Genomic DNA, 19,567 nt, shown 5'->3' on the forward strand with positions numbered 1-19,567 from the left:
GTGTCATCTCCAAGGTCGCTCTGATGGTTCTGCCTTAAGAAAGCTGTTCCTTTATTTCTCAGTATCTCCCTGACTTCACTGAGAAGTTTCATCCCACCCAACATCCAACAGCTCCACTGAGTTCAAAGAAGTGGAGAAAATACTCAAACACTTACAAAAGGTCTGCCCAAATGCATCACACGAAGCAAGCTCTAGAAGTCATGAGGAGCTGACTTCTACACATGCAGGGCCAGCTACATAACTTGAGAGACTCTGAAACAAAAATGAAAATACAAAGTCTCCATGTCCAAAAGTCACGGCATCGAAGGGTCTGGAAAATGATGCTCTTTGCTCCCTTCCTCCGTTTTGTCTGTTTTGTTTTTCGAGACAGGGTTTCCCTATGTAGTTCTTGCTGTCCTGGAACTTACTCTGTAGACCAGGCTGGCCTCAGACTCAGGGATCCACCTGTGTCTGCCTGTGATGGGATTAAAGGCGTGCAGCACCATGCCCAGATCTTCAATTATGTTCTTGATTTATCCTGGATAGTTTGTGATTTTGTTTTGAAGAGGTTTTTTTTTTCTTGTTTTGGCTTTTGTTTTATGGCCTTTTGCTATTTAATATCATTGTAAGTAAAGAGAAAAAATAAATTTTAGGTTATTTCATACATTTACCACTTGTTTTTATAACATGCAACCCTAGTTTTGAATCAAAACACCAGAACTATATAATCTCTATTTTGTAGCTACATACACACACACACACACACACACACACACACACACACACACACATGTTTGCTCTTACCAAACACTGGAAACACAAAACAAAACAAACTCAATTATTTTTATTTCATTTTATTGTTGTTGTTGTTTTATTTTGTTTGGATTTATTTTTTTTAGTCTAGTTTTGTTTTAGATACAGCCTTGGTTATCCTGGAACCCACTATGTAGTTCAGACTGACCTCAAACTCACAGCGATGTACCTGCTTTTGTTTCTCCAGTGTTGAGATTAAAGTCAAGTACCACCACACCCAGTTATAGACTTCAGAAAAGTTTATGAAGACTGGATCCTTCAGTCATTCATGCTTCTTGGAACATCCATGACATTTGAAGCAAGTTCTGGTTTGCATGGAAAACCTGGTTCCCTGGGATTGCCAGAGACCCAGCTTATCCCATCTTGGAGGCTGCAGACCAAACATTTCCCCACTTTGGGTACGGATGGACTCCCTTGCACCGCTGTTAACCAGGACACAGTGCACGAGGGCATTGCTTATGCTCTGTGCTACGGAGACAGTATAAACCATTACAGACAAACGGCTTGCACACTCCCCTGCACACCTGCATGCGCCACCGTTAATCAGAACTCACTTTACAGAGCACAGGTTTGGAGACACAATTACTGAGAATTTCAGGTAAGCCACAGAGAGCACTGGACCAAGTGCAGGACTCCTCTAACAGAGTCTTTGTATCTGGAGCCTGCTGAACAACTCCTGCCTTGCGGGAGTGCTCGGAGGCCAATGATCTTTGCAAACACTGTCTGCGTGGGATCCCCTTTGTAAAAGAATGCCCCGGGAAGGCTCAGGAGTACAGCAGGCACTTTACAGTGAGGGTACTGCCAGCGCAGATAGACTCAAAAGAGAGCAAAACTCTAACTAACGCTGCACCTTTAGCTGAAGAAACAACCCAGAATCCCCCAGGTGTCTATTCACAATGCAATGGCTATAGAATTAACCCCAGGGTGAATTTCCTTTAAGTTCTGTGGAGTTCACAGAGTGGAAGGAAACACACCATGCTCAGACTTCAGAGTCGTAGTCTGTTCTTCCCAGAAAATGACTCTGCCATTCAGTTCTGAGATTTTTCTGTGCTCAGTAGAAGTTAGGGTACCTGGGCTGTGAAGTTCTTCTGATGGATACATGCTCTTCTCCAGTCTCTGAAGAACCCCACTTCTCTCTACTGCAGGGGACTTTGAATACTTCAAAGTCCCGATGAGTCAATAGCCATCTGAAGGAAAAGGAATTGAAGCATTTTGCTTGGACAGTTAGTTGGTTGATTGCACACACACACACACACACACACATTTTTGTTTTGTGATTTGTTACTGTTTTTGTTATTGTTTACACACGATCACAGTCTGTACCCCAGGCCTGCCTACAACTCAATATATAACCTAAGCTGACCTCAAACTCACAGCAATCCCCTTGCCTCAAAATAGGCAGAACAGGCATGAACCATTACATGTGGCTTTCAGCACTTAGTTGTTGGAAGGGAAACCACAGATGCCCACAATATATGGGAACCCTTTTACAGGAAGTGAATTACCACCGACTTCCTGTGAGTAGCGTCTCTGGGGCATTGTATTCTCTTTAGTGTGCTCCCAAATCATATTCAGAGATACTTCAAGACTGTGTGGCTGCAGAATATAATTTTCCTCTGGACACTGGTTTTCTCTAACCTCCACATTTCCTGCGACTATGTCTCATTTCTAGCAACTCATTCCTGAGCTTTTCTACGTTTTTTCTTCTATCCTTTTTAAAGCATTTTAGGTGATTTTGAGGTGGCAGATGATATCTTAATCTGTTTGCAGGCACAAAATGTTCCGTTTTACACAGGAATACCGTCCCTTTCCACATTTCCTTAGGCACATGTATTAACATTTCCTTAGGCACACGTATTAACATTTCCTTAGGCACACGTATTAACACTTTGTGGGCTTTGACCGCACTTTGCTTCTTTCGCTCACTTACTCCGCTTCTCTTGTTCTCTAACATGAGGAGCCATTCCAAACGGCTTTTCTAGCTTCTCAGTGTTTCCTATTCTCTTGCTTAAACACAGGCTTCAAAATTGTTGGCCTTGGGGCTGGAGAGATGGCTCACTGGGGTGTTGTTGTTGTTGTTATTGTTTGGGTTTGGGTTAGGATCTTTTGGGTTTTTGAGGTAAGTTTTCTCTGTGTAGCCCTGGCTGTCCTGGAACTTGCTCGATAGAACAGGCTGGCCTCAAACTCAGGGGTTCACCTGCCTCTGTCTCCCAAGTGTTGGAACTAAACCACCTTCCAGCATGACTCAATGGTTAAAAGCACATACTGTTCTTCTAGAAGACCGGAGTTCAGTCCTCACACCCCTGTGGGGTGGTTTACCACTACCTATAATTCCAACTCCACGGGATCCAGCGCCCACTTCTGGGTTCCAAGAGCACCTTCCCTCCTGTGCACATACTCACACAGGCACGCACATATCAACACGATTAGAAAGAAATAAATCTTTACAAAAAAAGACCACCCTGCATAAAAATAGACAAATAGAGCAATGGAATACAACGCACAGAAATACACCAACACAGCTCCAGCCACTCGGTGTTGGACAAAGGTACCAGCAACACAGATGGGAAGAAAGACAGTCTTTTCAGTGCATTGTGCTGGGAAAACTGGGTCTCCACTAATAGCGCAAAACTAGATAACTATGTCTCACCCTGGGAAGGAAATCAAGTCAAAATGAAGCAAAGATCTGAATGTGAGACCTAAAACTTTGAAATGTCCAGGGGAGGCATCTTAAAAATCTAAGCTTGGGGAAAGACTTTTTTTTTTTTTAATCAAACACCAACAGTTCAGAAAACAATTGACAGATGGGATTCCACCGAAATCAAAACTTGCTGTATAACAGAGAAAAGAGAAAGGGGAGGAAAAACAGGCGACAGAACCAGAGAAAGCCTCTGCCTGACGTACATCTGAATGGGGATTAATATCTAAAATCTGTGAAGAACTCAGAAAGAATAATGTAAGAAATCAAAGCAAATGCCAGCCATGGTGATACATATCTTTAATCCCAGCACTCTGAAGGCAGAGGCAGCAGACCTCTGTGAGTTCAAGCCCACCCTGGTCCACATAGCAAGTTCCAGGCAGTAAGTGCTGCATAGTGAGACCTTGTGTATATACATATACATGTGAAATATTCCTTCACACTGTGTGAATATATGTCACTGTGAAAGGGTTATAAAAGAAACAGATGAACTAATAACTGGACAAGTAGAAGTTAGACAGGACTGGCAGACAAAAAGTGAGTGAGAAGAAGAAACAGAGTCTCAGGAATCATGAGGAGACTCAGAGCAAAGGAGATGAACTTTCCGTACAAGCCATTGCAGCAATGTAGATAAGAAATATGGATTAATTTAAAAGGTAAAAGTTAGCTAGTAATAAGCCTGAGCTATTAGCCAAGCATTTACAATTAATAATAAGCCTCAGTGAGGTTATTTGGGAACTGGCTGACAGGACAGAAAAGTTCACCTACACATGTTATACACTACATAAACATATGTGTGAGTGTATCTACATACATGTGTGTGTATATATGTATATGTATATATATATATATATATATATATATATAAAGAGAGAGAGAGAGAGAGACCCAATCAATAAACAGGCACATGAATTGAACACATATTCCTCAAAAGAAGAAATATAAATAGTAAAGAAAAAGTATATGGATGAAAGGTGTTTGACATCAAAACTACATCTGGGATTCCACTTCTCGCCAGTCAGCATGGTTTTCACCAAGAAAACAAGCAACAACAATGTTGCTGTGAGTGTGGCAGGCAGGAGCCTTCATACTCTGCAGGTGGGGTGTAAATTAGCGTGGCAGCATGTGATCAGAATGGAAATTCTTCCAAACACTAAAAACAGAACTAGGGCCTGACCCACCCGAGTCAGCATAGCACAGAGACATCAATCAGCACATTCGCGTTTGGTGAGTCACTGTTCTCAATAACCAAGACAAGGAATCAACCCATATTCCCATCAACAGGAGTGATAAAATGCCATGACCAAGACAACTTATAGAAGGGAGCCTTTATTCGGAGGGTATAGCTCCAGGAGGATTAGAGTCTCAGACTCTCATGGTAGGAGGCATGGCACAGGCAGGCAAGCATCATGCTGGAACAGTGGCTGAAAGCTCGCATTTCTATACCCACAAACCAGAAGCAGAGAGAGAGAGATAACTCAAAATGGGGGAGTCTTTAAAAGCCTCAAAGCCCAGCCCCGGTGACATATGTCCTTCAGCAAAACCACACCTCCTAATCCTCCCCAAACACCAACCAGGGACCAAGTAATCCAATGCCCAAGACTTACAGGGAATGTCTCATTCAGACCACTGTAGATAACTAAAGAAAGAAAAGCAAAATCTTGTCATTTGCACAAGCATGGGTGGAACGTGGCTCATCATATTAATAAACAAACAAACAAATCAAACCAGATTCGAAAAGACAAATAGTGCATACTCTTTCATACGTAGCATCTAGATTTCAAAAACAAACACAAAGCATGAAAGCAGAAGAGGAAGTATGTGAGGGAAAAGGCTGTGCAGTGGAGAGGAAGAAGGGAATAAGAGAGGGAGATGGGAGAGAACATGATAAAAGCACATAACATACATGTATGAAATGTGGCCATGAACCATTTTGCACATTAACTAAAAGACATTAGTTTTAACAAGGTGTTTGTTTGATTTCTAAAGTTTCCCATCTCATTTCTTCCATCCCTCTTGTACTTTGCCCTCCTTCGTCTCTATGATCTGGTCAGTGGCTCCCTCCTCTATCTCTATGATCTGGTCAGTGGCTCTCTCCTCCATCTCTGTGATATGGTCAGTGGCTCCTTCCTCTATCTCTATAATCTGGTCAGCTGACTCCCTCCTCCATCTCTATAATCTGGTCAGTGGCTGCCTCCTCCGTCTCTATGATCTGGTCAGGGGCTCCCTCCTCCGTCTCTATGATCTGGTCAGTGGCTCTCTCCTCCATCTCTATAACCTGGTCAGTGGCTCCCTCCTCCATCTCTATAATCTGGTCAGTGGCTCCCTCCTCCATCTCTATAATCTGGTCAGTGGCTCCCTCCTCTATCTCTATAATCTGGTCAGCTGACTCCCTCCTCCATCTCTATGATCTGGTCAGTGGCTGCCTCCTCCGTCTCTATGATCTGGTCAGTGGCTCCCTCCTCCATCTCTGTGATATGGTCAGTGGCTCCCTCCTCTATCTCTATAATCTGGTCAGCTGACTCCCTCCTCCATCTCTATGATCTGGTCAGTGGCTGCCTCCTCCATCTCTATGATCTGGTCAGTGGCTCCCTCCTCCATCTCTGTGATATGGTCAGTGGCTCCCTCTTCCATCTCTATGATCTGGTCAGTGGCTCCCTCCTCCGTCTCTGTGATAAGGTCAGTGGCTCCCTCCTCCATCTCTATGATCTGGTCAGTGGCTGCTTCCTCCATCTCTATGATCTGGTCAGTGGCTCCCTGCTGTCTCTATGATCTGGTCAGCTGACTCCCTCCTCCGTCTCTATAATCTGGTCAGTGGCTCCCTCCTCCATCTCTGTGATATGGTCAGCTGACTCCCTTATTCAGCTGCAGCTCCTCTCCCGGGACTGCTCTTGGAAAAAGTAGACAGCTGGGCACTTCTGAGAACTCACAAGCCCGTACAGTCTCATTCCCTTCAGACCTCATAGAAGATCTTTTCACTCATGAGGAGGAAGTTGCGTTCTCCCAGCTCCCCTCCTCCTCTCAGATCTCTGCTGTTATTTCCACTCGGTTTGGGAGAGAACTGTCTTATCAGAATTTTCAGATGCCTCTGTGTCTCCTCCTCTTCCCTCTGGAATGCTTCTAGTCTGTTCTATATGTTTACTTGTTGGGATTCATGCCAATTTGTTTACCCTTAGATCTGTTAGAAACACAGCACATGGGCTTTGGTTTTGTGATATGAACGTTCTGCTTGAGTTTTATGTAAGGATTCAGCAATTCTACTACCATTTTTCAGAATTCTAGAAATTCTTTTCCTCTGCCCCATTGTCTTTATTAATTTTGCTTGAGCTCTGGTGAAATGTTTTTAAGAACTTCCGTCATTATCGTCTATTTCTCTTAATCTCTCTTCCATCGTTTTCATCCACCCCCTTGTCCCTCCCTCTTTCTTCCCCTCTCCTGTCTCACTTAGAATAATATATTTCTGTCTATATTTATTAAAAATATACAAGGGCCAAAGGGAGACCAGGAGAAGAAGAGAGAAGACCAAAAAGGAAAGCAGGGAGGGAATATGATGAAATTGCCATATATGTGTATGAAAACATCATAACGAAACTGTGCTTTTATACATATTAAGTAGAATGCATAATAAGTAGAAATGTATGCTATTAGATAGAATAGTGCCCTAGCTCCCCTTCAGCTGACTTCCTTCCTCCTCCCCTTCAACTGTGCCCCATCTGTTCTTCAGTTCAACAGCTAGATTTCCAATTTAGTTATTATATTTTAATGTGGTTTTCAGGTCTACCTGGTTGCGTGTGTTGTGCATACATGTGTGTGCACCACATATATGTAAGGGAGAGTATGCAGGTGCCGTGATCACATGTGTAGTGGTCAGAGGGCAACCCTGAGTGTCATCCCTTCAGTTCCACCTTCCTTGAGTCAGGATCTCTTCGTTGCTGTGCTACTATGCACACCAAGATGCTGGCCCAAGAGCTGGAGAGATTCTCCTGTCTCACACACCAAGTCCTAATACAGACGCTGGGATTTCAGACACTTGCTCTGCAAGTCTGCCTTTTACATAGGATTTGAACTTGGGTCTTCACATTTTGATGGCAAGTATTGTTATCCACTGAGCCATCTCCTCAGCCCACTCACATTTTTAAGATAATCTTTTAAAATCTGATTTTATTCCATTAATCTGTTTGTTACACAAAGTCCTTGAAATTTTACAGGTTAGTTGATCTTAAAAGATACAGAGGGCAGCAGATTGTACCTGCTAAAGATCATATATCAATAGTTGGGATGGACCAGGAATGGTGGTGTATATCTTTAATCCCAGCACTCAGGAGGCAGAAGCAGATATATCTCTGTAAGTTTGAAGTCAGCCTGGTCTTCAAAGTGAATTCCAGAACACCAGGGGCTATACAGTGAGACTCTGTCTAGATGAAGCTGGGGGAAAAAACTAGGACTTACAATTTTTAATTTAGAAGTTTGGGGCTTGAACATGGGGGAAGTGAAATTTCACACATGTATCTAATAAATTTTTATTATTTCTGCCCTCCATCACCCTCTGACATCCCACTGGCACTCAGACCTTTCTCTTTCCCAGCAGGTGCCCCTCCACCTTTGATGTCTCGTGTGTGTGTGTGTGTGTGTGTGTGTGTGTGTGTGTGTGTGTTGTAACCCACTGAGTTTAATCTAGGTTGCGTTCATGAGCCTGGGAGAAGGGTTATTTCCTGGAGCATGGCTGCACTACTGAATTAAGGGTCTCTACCCCACTTCAGAAACCATCCCTTAGGGAGGGATGAGCCTCATCCATGATGAAATGCTGATTGGCCCAGGCTTGTTCTACTCTTGTGGGAGTAACCAGAACCACTGTGACTTTATGGGTACGTGACCATGCCGTGTATGGAGGACAGTTTCCCAGCACTTCTCCCCGTCATCTGGCTTACATGGACTTTCCGCCCCCTCTCCCAGGATGTCCCCTCAGCCTCGAAGGCGATGATGATGATAGAGATGTCGTATTAGAAGCTGAGCACCCACCATCAGTGACTATTAACACTTTGACCAGCTGTCACACCTTGTATACACGAGCCCTGATGAAGGCTGAGAACACTAATCTATGGGTATAAATGAAGGTGTTTAGAGGGCAGTTTGACAACCGTCCATTTAGCAAAACCACAGAAGTAGGTTCTGCCCTAGGGCCTGTGACCTCCCCAGCCACAGGCTCTTGACTGGATTTGTAGAACAGGCATGAGGATTTGCACCACTAGGAATGAATTCATGCCTGTGGAGTGGTCTCATCTTCTGATAGTCCCTTGTCCATTGACAACACTTCCAGCATCTTCGTTCCTATACATTAAAGCCACGTGTGTGTGTGTTGCATACACTTCCTTGTAATTTCATGGCTGTTGGTCTTTCGTGTTCCACAGGCTGTAGTTAACGTTGACTCTTGGTCATATGCCCTTGTTTCTTCATTTGTTTGTTTAGTTTGGTTGAAACATAACTTTAGGGCTCTTGCGGGACCTGCACTGAAATGGCTTCCCTTGGGTAGTACAGAGTATCACTAACTCGTTTGTTTTGTCCATGTGCATGCATGTTCATACATGTGCGGGTACACAGGTGTTTACGTGTGTTCTTTAGGAACACTACCCAACATATTTTTGACACAGTCTCTCATGGGCCTAGGACTCTCACTCAGCTAGGCTGTCTGGACAGCAAGCCAAAGGGATCCACCTGTCTCTGTCTCCGTCACTGAAGTTACAAGCACGTGCGGCCGCCCCTGGCGTCTTCACATGGGTGCTGGGCCCAAACTCAGGCCTTAATAGTACTTTACCCAAAGATCCAACTCCCCGGCCCTATTGATTTAGATTTTAAATTAACTCACTGTACTGGACTTTTTCAGACCACGGGAGTATTAACTTGGTTTCCTGACTGCTCTCTTCACTCATGACATTAAAGATCATTCTTATCAGGCCAAGAGTGGTGGCATGCACCTTTTATCTTAGCACTCAGGAGGCAGAGGTAGGTGGATCTCTGTGAGTCTGAGACCTGGGTGTACCTCAAAGTTCCAGGCTAGCTGGGACTACTCAGAGGCTCCATCTCCCCCTAAAAGCTTCACTCTCAGAGCGCCCCCTTCAGTGGTTTTCAACCTTCTTGATGCTGTGACCCTTTAATACAGTTCCTCATGTTAAGGTGACCTACTTCATAACTATAATTTTGCTACTGTTATGAACTGAAATGTAAATATCTGATTGGCAGGGTGGTCTTAGGCGGCCCCTGTGAGAGGTAATTTGATCCCAAGGGATTGCAGCCCACAGGTTGAGAACCACTGACCCCTTCCTATTCAATCAGGCCTGTGTTTTATTGATTTGACTGATTGATTGACTGAGACAGGTTGACCTCCAACTTGAGCCTATGTTCTTGTTTGTTTGTTTCTTGGGTTTTCTATGTTTTTGGAGACAGGGTTTCTCTGTGTAGCCTTGGCTGTCCTGGAACTTGCTCTGTGATCCAAACCGGCCTTGAACTCAAAGCGATCTGTCTGCCTCTGCCTCTGCCTCCCAAGTGCTGGAATTAAAGGTGTGTACCACCAATGCCTGGCCAGCTCACATTCTTAAAAGGCTTCTTAAATTTTTTTATTTTGGGGAAAATTGTTCATTTCTTTGTTTGTTTGTTAGTGTTTCAGTTTGGTTTGGGGAGACTAGATCACATATAGCCCACCCTCAGGGTCCCTGTGAAACCAAGGATGACGTTGAATTTCTGGTCTTCCAACCTCTACCTTCTGAGTGCTAAGACTGCAGGCATGTCCTGCCACATCCAGGTTGTGTGGTCCTAGGACTAGAGCTCTGGGCTCACACGTGCTGGGCAAGCGCACTTCCAACTGAGCTACAGCCGCAGGCCTGCAAGTTCATTTTGAACTCAAATAGTCTTTCCCGGGCTAGAGAGACCCCTCAGTGGATGCAGCGAGTGCCCGTCACTCCAGCACACAGTGCACACCTGTCAATCATCCCCCCCCCCACCTCAGCAGCACCTGTCAGCCAGCTCAGCAGTGCGTGTCTGTAGTCCCAGCACTGGGAAGGCAGAGACAGGTAGATGCTCAGAGTTTGCTGGCAGTCAGAGGACCTGAAACAGTGACCTCCAGGTTCAGTAAAAGACTTGGCTCAAAAAATAAGCTGGAGAAGGAATGAGGAATGACATCCCCTCACCCCAAACCCTCACACACGTTTTAATTAAAAGCTTTTCCTGTGTTCGCTGTTCAGTTTGGTAAATTCTAGCCATCCTTTGAATATGCAATATTTTTTTCTCCTAAAAGTTAATAACTATAAGTGGTTTGCTCTGAAAGTTCTCTTTGTTTTCTTTTTATCATACTTGCTCCTGGGTTATCATTTCTCATTTGGAACTTCAAGCCTACCCATCAGGCTGGATTGACTGTAGTATAAGGTGATTTTTAGATTCTGTTTATTTTCAAGGGGAAGACTCAATATTTAGAGATGTTATCTGTGGCCGGGACCATTGTAGGGTAGGCTTCCTTTATGAGGGGTTTGCAGATCTATGCATCTCGAGGTCTTGTTATAGGATCCTTCAGTTTCCTTAGAAAACAGAGCAATTATAGCTGACTGCACAGTTTCCAGAACTCAATGGACCATGAATGTGGTGGGTCCCTTGTTCAAAAGTAGGGAAACATTCAGTTAAAAATACTAAAATTTAGCCAGGCCGGGGTAGCACACACCTTTAACCCCAGCATTTGGGAGGGAGAGGCAGGCAGATTTCTGTGAGTTCGAGGCCAGCCTGATCTACAGAGAGTGCTAGGACAGGTTCAAAAGCTAAAAAAAAAAAAAAACTTATCTTTTAAAAACATCTTCTACTTATAATATATAATAGGGATAATGACACTATACATATAACAGCATAAACTTACAGCTGCAGGAAATGATATCACATCATCATTTTATGTACTGCAGTAGGTTATTAAAATGTTTTAATAACATTTCTTTTTTATTTTATTTTAACTGTGAAGCGGTAGTTTTCCATATGAACACTATTTCTTTTTTACAGATTTATTTTATTTTTAATGATGTGTATGTGTTTGATCATGTGAGTGTAGGCGACCATGGAGGCCAGAAGAGGGCACCAGAGCTTCTGGAACTGGAGTTACAGGTTGTTTTGAGTTGCTAGTGCAGGTGCTGGGAATTGAACTGGGAGAGTAGCGAGTGCTCTTAACTGCTGAACCACCTCTCCAGCCCCCTGAACATTACTTCTTGATTCAAATTTTCTGACTTTCTTCTCTGCAAGCTTACCTACTAGGTTATGAAATCTTATGTTCTTGGGTTATTTGTTTCAAATATTCACAACTGAAAATGATGCCAGTTGTTCCTGGCAAATGCAAGATTTTAAATTTAAAAAATTAAAATGTAACTTTTTCAATTAAAAAAACAAGAAAAATTGAAGAAAAGAGCAACATGAACAAAAGCAATGAGATGGGCAAGGGGCATCATGAAGCAGGATGACAAGCTAGCAAGATGACAGCAGGAGAAATCTTACAGGGCAAGCCCAAAACTGTGAGCCACACAGTGGCAAAATGCGGGATGGATAAGGTACAAACAGACGAGGAAGGGGCACATCCAGGGATGTGGAGGTGGTCCTCAGACAGCAGCTGTCTAAAACTCAGTCTAACTGAAGTGATCAGTAACTAGTGGAACCAAGAGGCATAAAAGATAAACGTAAGGAACAATGGTTGAGCAGGCACTATGACCCAGTACTCCAGAGGCTGGGGCAGAAGGACCACAAGTTCAAAGTTAGCCTGGGCAACATAGTGAGACCCTGTCAGAAGGAAGAAGGGAAGAGGAAAGAAGGAGGAGGGAAGAGGAGGGGAGAGGAAGAGAAGGGGAAGAGAAGGGGTAGGGGAGGGGAGGGGAGGGGAGGGGAGGGAAGGGAAGGGAAGAAAAGGAAGTGGGGAGGGAAGGGAAAGGAAGGGGAGGGAAGGGAAAGGAAGGGAAGGGAAGGGGAGGGGAGGGAAGAGAAAGGAAGGGAACGGGAAGACTGTATTGGAGGTGTGCAGTGATTCATGATAAACCTGAAGTCTCTAAAATAATAGAACCAAAATTCAGGAAGGAATAGGAGGTGAAAAGTAGAGAAGGCAGGTACAGAAATATTCTAAGAAAAGAAAGATATATAAAAATACTAGAAACCTACAGACAGAAAGGGAACAAGAAGTTGTAAACTAGGTCCTTCATTTACAGCTAAAGAAATTAGGGGCCACAAATCGCAATCCCAGAGAACCTAGACAACAATGAGGACCCTAAGAGAAACATACATGGATCTAATTTACATGGGTAGTAGAAAAATACAAGATCTCCTGAGTAAATTGGTAGCATGGGAACCTTGGGAGAGGGTTGAAGGGGAGAGGATAGGTGGGGAGGGGAGCAGAGAAAAATTTAGAGCTCAATAAAAAATCAATAAAAAATATAATAGGAAAAGAAAGAAAGAAAGAGAGAGAGAGAGAGAGAGAGAGAGAGAGAGAGAAAGAAAGAAAGAAAGAAAGAAAGAAAGAAAGAAAGAAAGAAAGAAAGAAAAAGAAATTAAGAGGCCATGGAGATTAATAGATTCCCCTTTATGACCTGCCTAGCAACACGACTCAGGCAAAAACCTGTTCAGATTAAATGGTAATTCACGAAGGATAAAAGATCAAGGGAAAACTTTCTGTTTCCAAAAAAGGACTTTTACTTCTTTCATTTAAAACTCAGCTTTCTTCCTCTAGAATCCAAGGCTCTTGGTCTTGAAATCATTTTCAACGTCTCTGCCTTCACCAACAAGGCAGATGGTGAATGGCTTGCCAGAGACACGCAGGTGTTGTTGGGCAAGGGAAAGAGAATTGTATTTACCACATTGCTTTTTAATTCTTTAAGGAATTGTATACTCCTGGAGCCTAGGAGGCAGGAAGGGTTGCTCACCTTAAATTGAAAGGCATCACTATAATAACTTTGATAATACTCCACCCTGCTCCCTCCCAAAGACAACAAACATCAAGGTTAACTATCCACCTACGGAAGTGGCCACGGCAGAGTAAAGACATTCATTAGGGGAAAATGTCACCCACTTACGGATAATTCTCAATGAGCTAGCAAACACCGTTTTGCTAGGAGAGGCAGAGTTTCCCCTAGAGACACCCTAATGTCGCATATATAAACCAGTCCTCACCCAGTAGGGCATTCACCCTCGGAGCAACACTCCCGCGTAAGCACAATGTCCGTTCGCTTCTCCTCCGCATCCAGACGGCTGGGCTCCGTGAGGCTTTCCGGCACCGGAGCTGCCTTGGGGGCTGGAAATGCGTGCGGAGTGCCAGGCATCGGAAGTGGTTTCTCCTGCGCCTTTGGAGGTAGTTCCTCGGCAGGAGGGTTTGGTCTGGGCAGTGCTTCTTGTGGGGCCTTTACAACGAACGAGCATGGGCTCCTGTCAGGCAATGAGAAGGTGACCATGCAGAACCTCAACGACCGCCTGGCCTCCTACCTGGAGAATGTACAAGCCCTAGAAGAGGCCAACGCTGACCTGGAGCAGAAGATCAAGGACTGGTATGAAAAATTTGGACCTGGTTCATGCCGTGGTCTGGATAATGACTACAGTAGATACTTCCCCATCATTGATGACCTCAGATCCCAGGTAAGAAGTACAGTGACATGGGACATATAGACAAGAAAAATAGAAGGGGTCACAGCAGGAAATGGAGCACAGCTTCTAGAACTTCATTATCAATATTTCAAATTGATAATTTGAAAGAGGGAGAGGGCTCAGCAGTTAAGAATACTGGCTGCTGCTCTTCCAGAAGACCCGGGGTTAATTCCCAGCATCTACATGGTGGCTCACAACCTAACTCTAGTTCTAGGGGATCTGAAGCCTTCTCCCAGTCTCTGGGGGCACCAGGCATACACATGGTGCACAAACATACTCGCAGTCGAGACACCAATACACATAAAAGAAGTGAATTTAAAAAAAAAAAACAACAACAATAACAATTTATATTCCAATTATAATCTTTAAGCATGACCCACCCATCTGAAATTAGGCAATGCAAGCATGTTTTTCTTAAAATGAAAATATAAAAAACTGCCCAGTGTCTCCAACTATATATTTATAAGTGTAAGAGGAAAGTTTTTAAAGGTGAAGTAGAAATTAAAATATCAAGTAAAACTGACTGTATCTCGAGTTCCCATCTTTATAACCCCTGATCATCAGCTCTGGGTGCGAGAAGGATTCCTATGATTTCCACATGCTGCTGGACTGCAAGGAAATGCGCCTGTCTTACTGAGTCCTCACTCTCACCCACCTCTCCATTCACCAGATCATCTCCGCGACCGCAAACAACGCCAACATCGTCCTGCAAAACGACAATGCAAGACTGACGGCTGATGACTTCAGAATGAAGTGAGTTGAGCCAAAGGAAAGCAGACCAAAAGTTATCCCAGGACCTCCCTCTTTTCCTGGCGTCGTTGGGAGTCTTCTCTGCTCTGCTGTTTGTCCCTTTGTTCATTTTAAAGCATTAATTAACTCACCTAATTAACTTAGAAAATTCAGAGCTAACACAAATGATTGTTGAGGTCAGAAGGGAAGAGAACTCCCCATTATCTAGCTTCGTAGAAGTGTGTCTGCTCCATGCGGGTAGTCTCGCTGAAGCTGGCTGTGCTAGGCTAAGTTTTAGGATGACTGAAAGTGGGGTGACTCAAATCTGATGGGAAAAAATGAACCTTTCCAACACATCTCTAAGGTACGAAAGTGAGCTGGCGCTTCACCAGAGTGTGGATGCAGACATCAATGGCTTGCGAAGGGTCCTGGATGAGCTGACCCTGTGCAGAACTGACCTCAAGGTTCAGCTGGAAACACTCACGGAGGAGTTGGCGTACCTCAAGAAGAACCATGAGGAGGTAGGCTCTCAACCTTCCCTGTCTTCATAGCCTGCCTCCTTCCCGAAATACCTTCATATCAAGACGGTTTTAATTTCCCCCCTTCTATTATTTCTATTATTCCTTCTCAAATGAAACAAACCAGTCCAGGATGGTAGCTCCCAGCTACCATCCCAGATCTCAGGCAAGAGGATGGCTGAGTCCAGGGCAGCTTGGGTTCCAGAGTGAGGCTGTCTCAAACGAGGAAAAGCAACAAACCTCAGAAAGAACTTTGAGCCGTGTGGATCCTGTCCACTTGGCTCCTTCACAGTCAGAGCCTGATGTGGCTGAACAAACCGTTCCAGGAAATGCAGGCTCTGCAGTGCGCAGCGGGAGGCAATGTGAACGTGGAGATGAACGCGGCCCCTGGTGTGGATCTCACCGTCCTGCTGAACAACATGCGAGCCGAATACGAGGCTCTGGCTGAGCAGAACCGCAGGGACGCCGAGGCTTGGTTCCAGGAAAAGGTAAAGGCAGGCTGGCAGGCACACACCCGGCACCAGGTGTGGATGCCGCTGTCCCCACCCTGACCCCAGCTCCTGCCTTCACAGAGCGCCACCCTGCAGCAGCAGATTTCAAACGATGCGGGAGCCACCACCTCAGCCAGGAACGAACTTACTGAGATGAAACGGACCCTCCAAACCCTGGAGATAGAACTGCAGTCCCTCTTGGCCATGGTAAGTATGAAGATCAAGGCAGCTTTGCTTTGGAAGTTGAAAAACAAAACCTCCTAAGAATTCTCATCCTCGTAATGTTATTCACTTGGGATTTTAGCCATTGATGACTATGTTGACATCTGCTTGAAAGTCATGCCTAGATATCAATAAGCCCTGAAAACCTGCAAATACAATTATTTTGACATGCCCCGGAAAAAATTCATTTTACCTTTATCAAAAATCTCTGCAGAGCAGAAATATCTCCCTGGTTTCCCGACCCGGCCTTCCTGTTGGTCAGTTAATTAAGAGCACTTACGTTCCTTTTAAGTGGCATAAATAAGAAGCAAAGTAGAGGTGTGAAGGTTGAGTCTAAAGCGAAACGTGCCTAATGACAGTAATAATCACCCTTTTCATTAAGGGCTTGCCCAGTCGCTCACCGACAGGTTAGTCTGCAATGCCCCCTGAGGCGTAGGCAGGCCGTCTTCACAGCTCACATCATTATCTCCAGAAGAAGAATCAGATTCAAAGAGGCGAGGTGACTCCCAGAGTTGCACAAAAGGAGACAAAGAATGGGACTTCCCTCCCACTTGTCTAACCGGAGTCTGTACCTTTCCTCCTATGGCTAGGAGACCGACAGCACTGACCCACAAAAGAATGCATGAGCTGTATGTAAATGTGTTAAAAACCAGGGCTTATAGGAAAATACCTGGCTTCAAAATGGTCAGTAAATACTGTTACCTAGCCAGGCATGGTGGTGCATGCCTTTGATCCCAGCACTGGGAAGCTCTGTGAGTTCAAGGCCAATCCGGTCTAAATAACTTGTTCCAGGATTGCCAGGGCTATATAGAGAGATCCTGCCTCAGAAAGAAAGAAAAGAAGAGAGAGAGAGAGAGAGAGAGAGGGGGGAAAGATACTGAGATACTGCCATCTCCATTTGTCAACAGTATAAGGGGCTGGGGCTCTTCTTTGGATCATCCCCTATATACACTGTTTCTATAACTGACTCTAGAAAAGCAATGATGGGCAGGAGACAGATTGACGATGAGGAAGCAAAATGTAGGGGGGCCTTCATTACTGAGAAAATTGGAAACTGCCACACCCCACAAGTGCAGCATACATCGGTGTATATGGTAGGAATCTTTTGGCTGAACCCTAAAGAGAAACAGTCTCACCGTTCTGGATTGACAAGGCCCACTTGCCACCATCTGTATCATTATCAAATAGACTAGTATGGCGTGCATCATGAATATTGAGCAAATGGAATCTTCTGGATGAAAATGGCTGTTGGTGTATATGTGCAGTGTGTGTTCGTGTGTATGGTGCCCATGTGGGTGTTCATGTGTGCTCACGTGTATGAAGGCCAGAGGTCAACCTCAGGTGCTGTTCCTCCGGAGCTCTCCACCATGTTTTTGGAGACAGGGTCTCTCACCTGTCTCAACCTGGTTAAGGGGCTCACAGGTTCGGCTGGCTGATTATCAGGTCATAGACATCCTGTCTCCATTTCCCCAACCCTGGGATTACATGCACGCAGCCGTACCTGACTTTTTGTGTAGGTGTTGGGGATGGCTCCCAGGTTCACATGCTTGCACGGCAAGCACTTCCCCGACAGCAGTCTCCATGGCCCTGGGTGGGAGTGATCGCCTTGTGGAAGGATGATTCTTCTAAGAGGCTTCTTCTGAGTCGGTACAGTGATGTCTTCTAACACCATCTTTCCAAACCACAGAAACACTCGCTGGAGTGCTCCCTGACCGAGACCGAGGGCAACTACTGCACACAGCTGGCTCAGATCCAGGCTCAGATCAGCGCCCTGGAGGAGCAGCTGCACCAGGTCAGGACCGAGACCGAGGGCCAGAAGCTGGAATACGAGCAACTGCTGAATGTCAAGGCCCACCTGGAGAAGGAGATCGAGACCTACTGCCGCCTCATCGACGGAGACGAGGGGTAGGCACTCTTCCTCTAAGAACTCTCTTTAAGGTTTCTAAAAGTCACTTGAAGCTGCGGCACGTCTCTGCAGTCCAGACCATGGGGGAATAAATGCACAGTCCCTGACATTATTTCAGCAGCCAGTGAACTGTGAATCTCTGCTTCTCAGTTGTTGTTTAGCACAACACAGAGAGGTAAATAATGCAAAAATCTATCTTTTTTATTTTTACAGTTCTTGTGTTAAGTCAAAAGGCCAAGGAGGACCCGGAAATCAGACAAAGGGTAAACAAAAAGTTCTACAAAACTTTCACTGGTTTCTTCTCTCCTCTTTTTGCTTATTTCTCTCCTCCTCCTCCTCCATCCCTGGACCCTCTCTTCCTCTTGTGTGCATGTGTGCAGGTGCACCTGTAGGTGGAGACCAGAGGGCAAACTCAAGTAGTGCTCCTCATCCAAGGCCCACCTTTCTGTTTGAGACAGGGTCTCTTATGGACCTAAAGCTCACCAAGTAGGTGAGGCTGGCCAGTCAGTGGCACCCAAGGATCCTCCTGTCTCACCTCCCCAGACCTAGGATTACAAGTGATTTGTTTTATGTGGGTTCTAGGGATGGAACTCAGGTTCTCATCAATACAAAGCAAACACTTCACAGGTTGAGCCATCTCTGAAGTCTTCTTTTCTCTTATCTTCTGTCTTTTTTGTTATATATGTTTCTTTTGTTGTTTTTTTTTTGAGGCAGGGTTTTGTGTGTGTGTGTGTGTGTGTGTGTGTGTGTGTGTAGCACTGGCTATTCTGGAACTTTCTACATACACTAGGCTGGCCTTAAACTCAGAGATCCACCTGCCTTGGCTTCCTGAGTGCCAGGACCACCACCACCCAGCATAGTCTATATCTTTCAAATGCTGAATTATTTCCCATCTGTGGATTAAAATTGTCATGGTTTGTGTCATTTCAGAGCCATCTAAAACCGCCATCGTTAAAACTGTTGTTGAAGAGTTAGATCCCCGTGGCAAGGTTCTCTCCTCCAGAATTCATACCCTGGAAGAAAAATCTACCAAAGTTAATAAGAATGAGCAAAGAAAGGATGCCTTCTTGAACTCCACTGCCTAAAATGAAGAGCCCTACTTTAAAATACCAAATCTAAACGGTTTTCCAAAATAGGACCCTCTTATGTTTCTGCTTCTCTCCCAGTGACTGAAGACAAACCTTTTAGACTAGTGACATTTCTTTGGCTTTCTCTCTGATGGTGTTTCAATAAATGTCTTCCTGTTGCAAGCTATCCTGCCTGGTTCTGGTTCATCACTGCATCTGAAGTACACCCTCCCTTGGGAGCTAAGCTCCGCCTTTAAATTCCTCTGTTTAATCCATGGCTCTTTGCAAGTTAGGAACTGGTTGAATATGTAATGGTTGTAGTCTTTTCGTGTGTCTACAAAATTTTAATTTCCCAACCTTCCACACATACTGGGTATATATATGTTGAGTGCTAGGCGGTGAAAATAAAATAGCTACTAAAAAAAATTAAAAATAAAAACCAGTTCCTGGAGCTGGAGAGATGACCCAGGTTCAGTTCCCAGCACCCAGATGGAGACTCATAA

At 44.7% G+C, this 19,567-nt stretch overlaps 1 protein-coding gene across 1 annotated transcript; it reads left to right on the forward strand.

Moving 5' to 3' along the window:
• The first annotated feature begins 13,415 nt into the window (after positions 1-13,415).
• Krt27 (keratin 27) lies at positions 13,416-19,251 on the forward strand. Its single transcript, XM_087910011.1, has 8 exons — positions 13,416-14,122; positions 14,802-14,884; positions 15,225-15,381; positions 15,705-15,866; positions 15,951-16,076; positions 17,779-17,996; positions 18,211-18,260; positions 18,928-19,251. Exons 1-8 carry the CDS (start codon positions 13,709-13,711, stop codon positions 19,080-19,082), a joined length of 1,365 nt encoding a protein of 454 aa, XP_087766137.1. The 5' UTR covers positions 13,416-13,708; the 3' UTR covers positions 19,083-19,251.
• Positions 19,252-19,567: the final 316 nt, after the last annotated feature.

Source organism: Myodes glareolus, chromosome 9 (assembly GCF_982192425.1).
Source record: "Myodes glareolus chromosome 9, mMyoGla1.1, whole genome shotgun sequence".
NCBI classification, from domain to species: Eukaryota; Metazoa; Chordata; class Mammalia; order Rodentia; family Cricetidae; genus Myodes; species Myodes glareolus.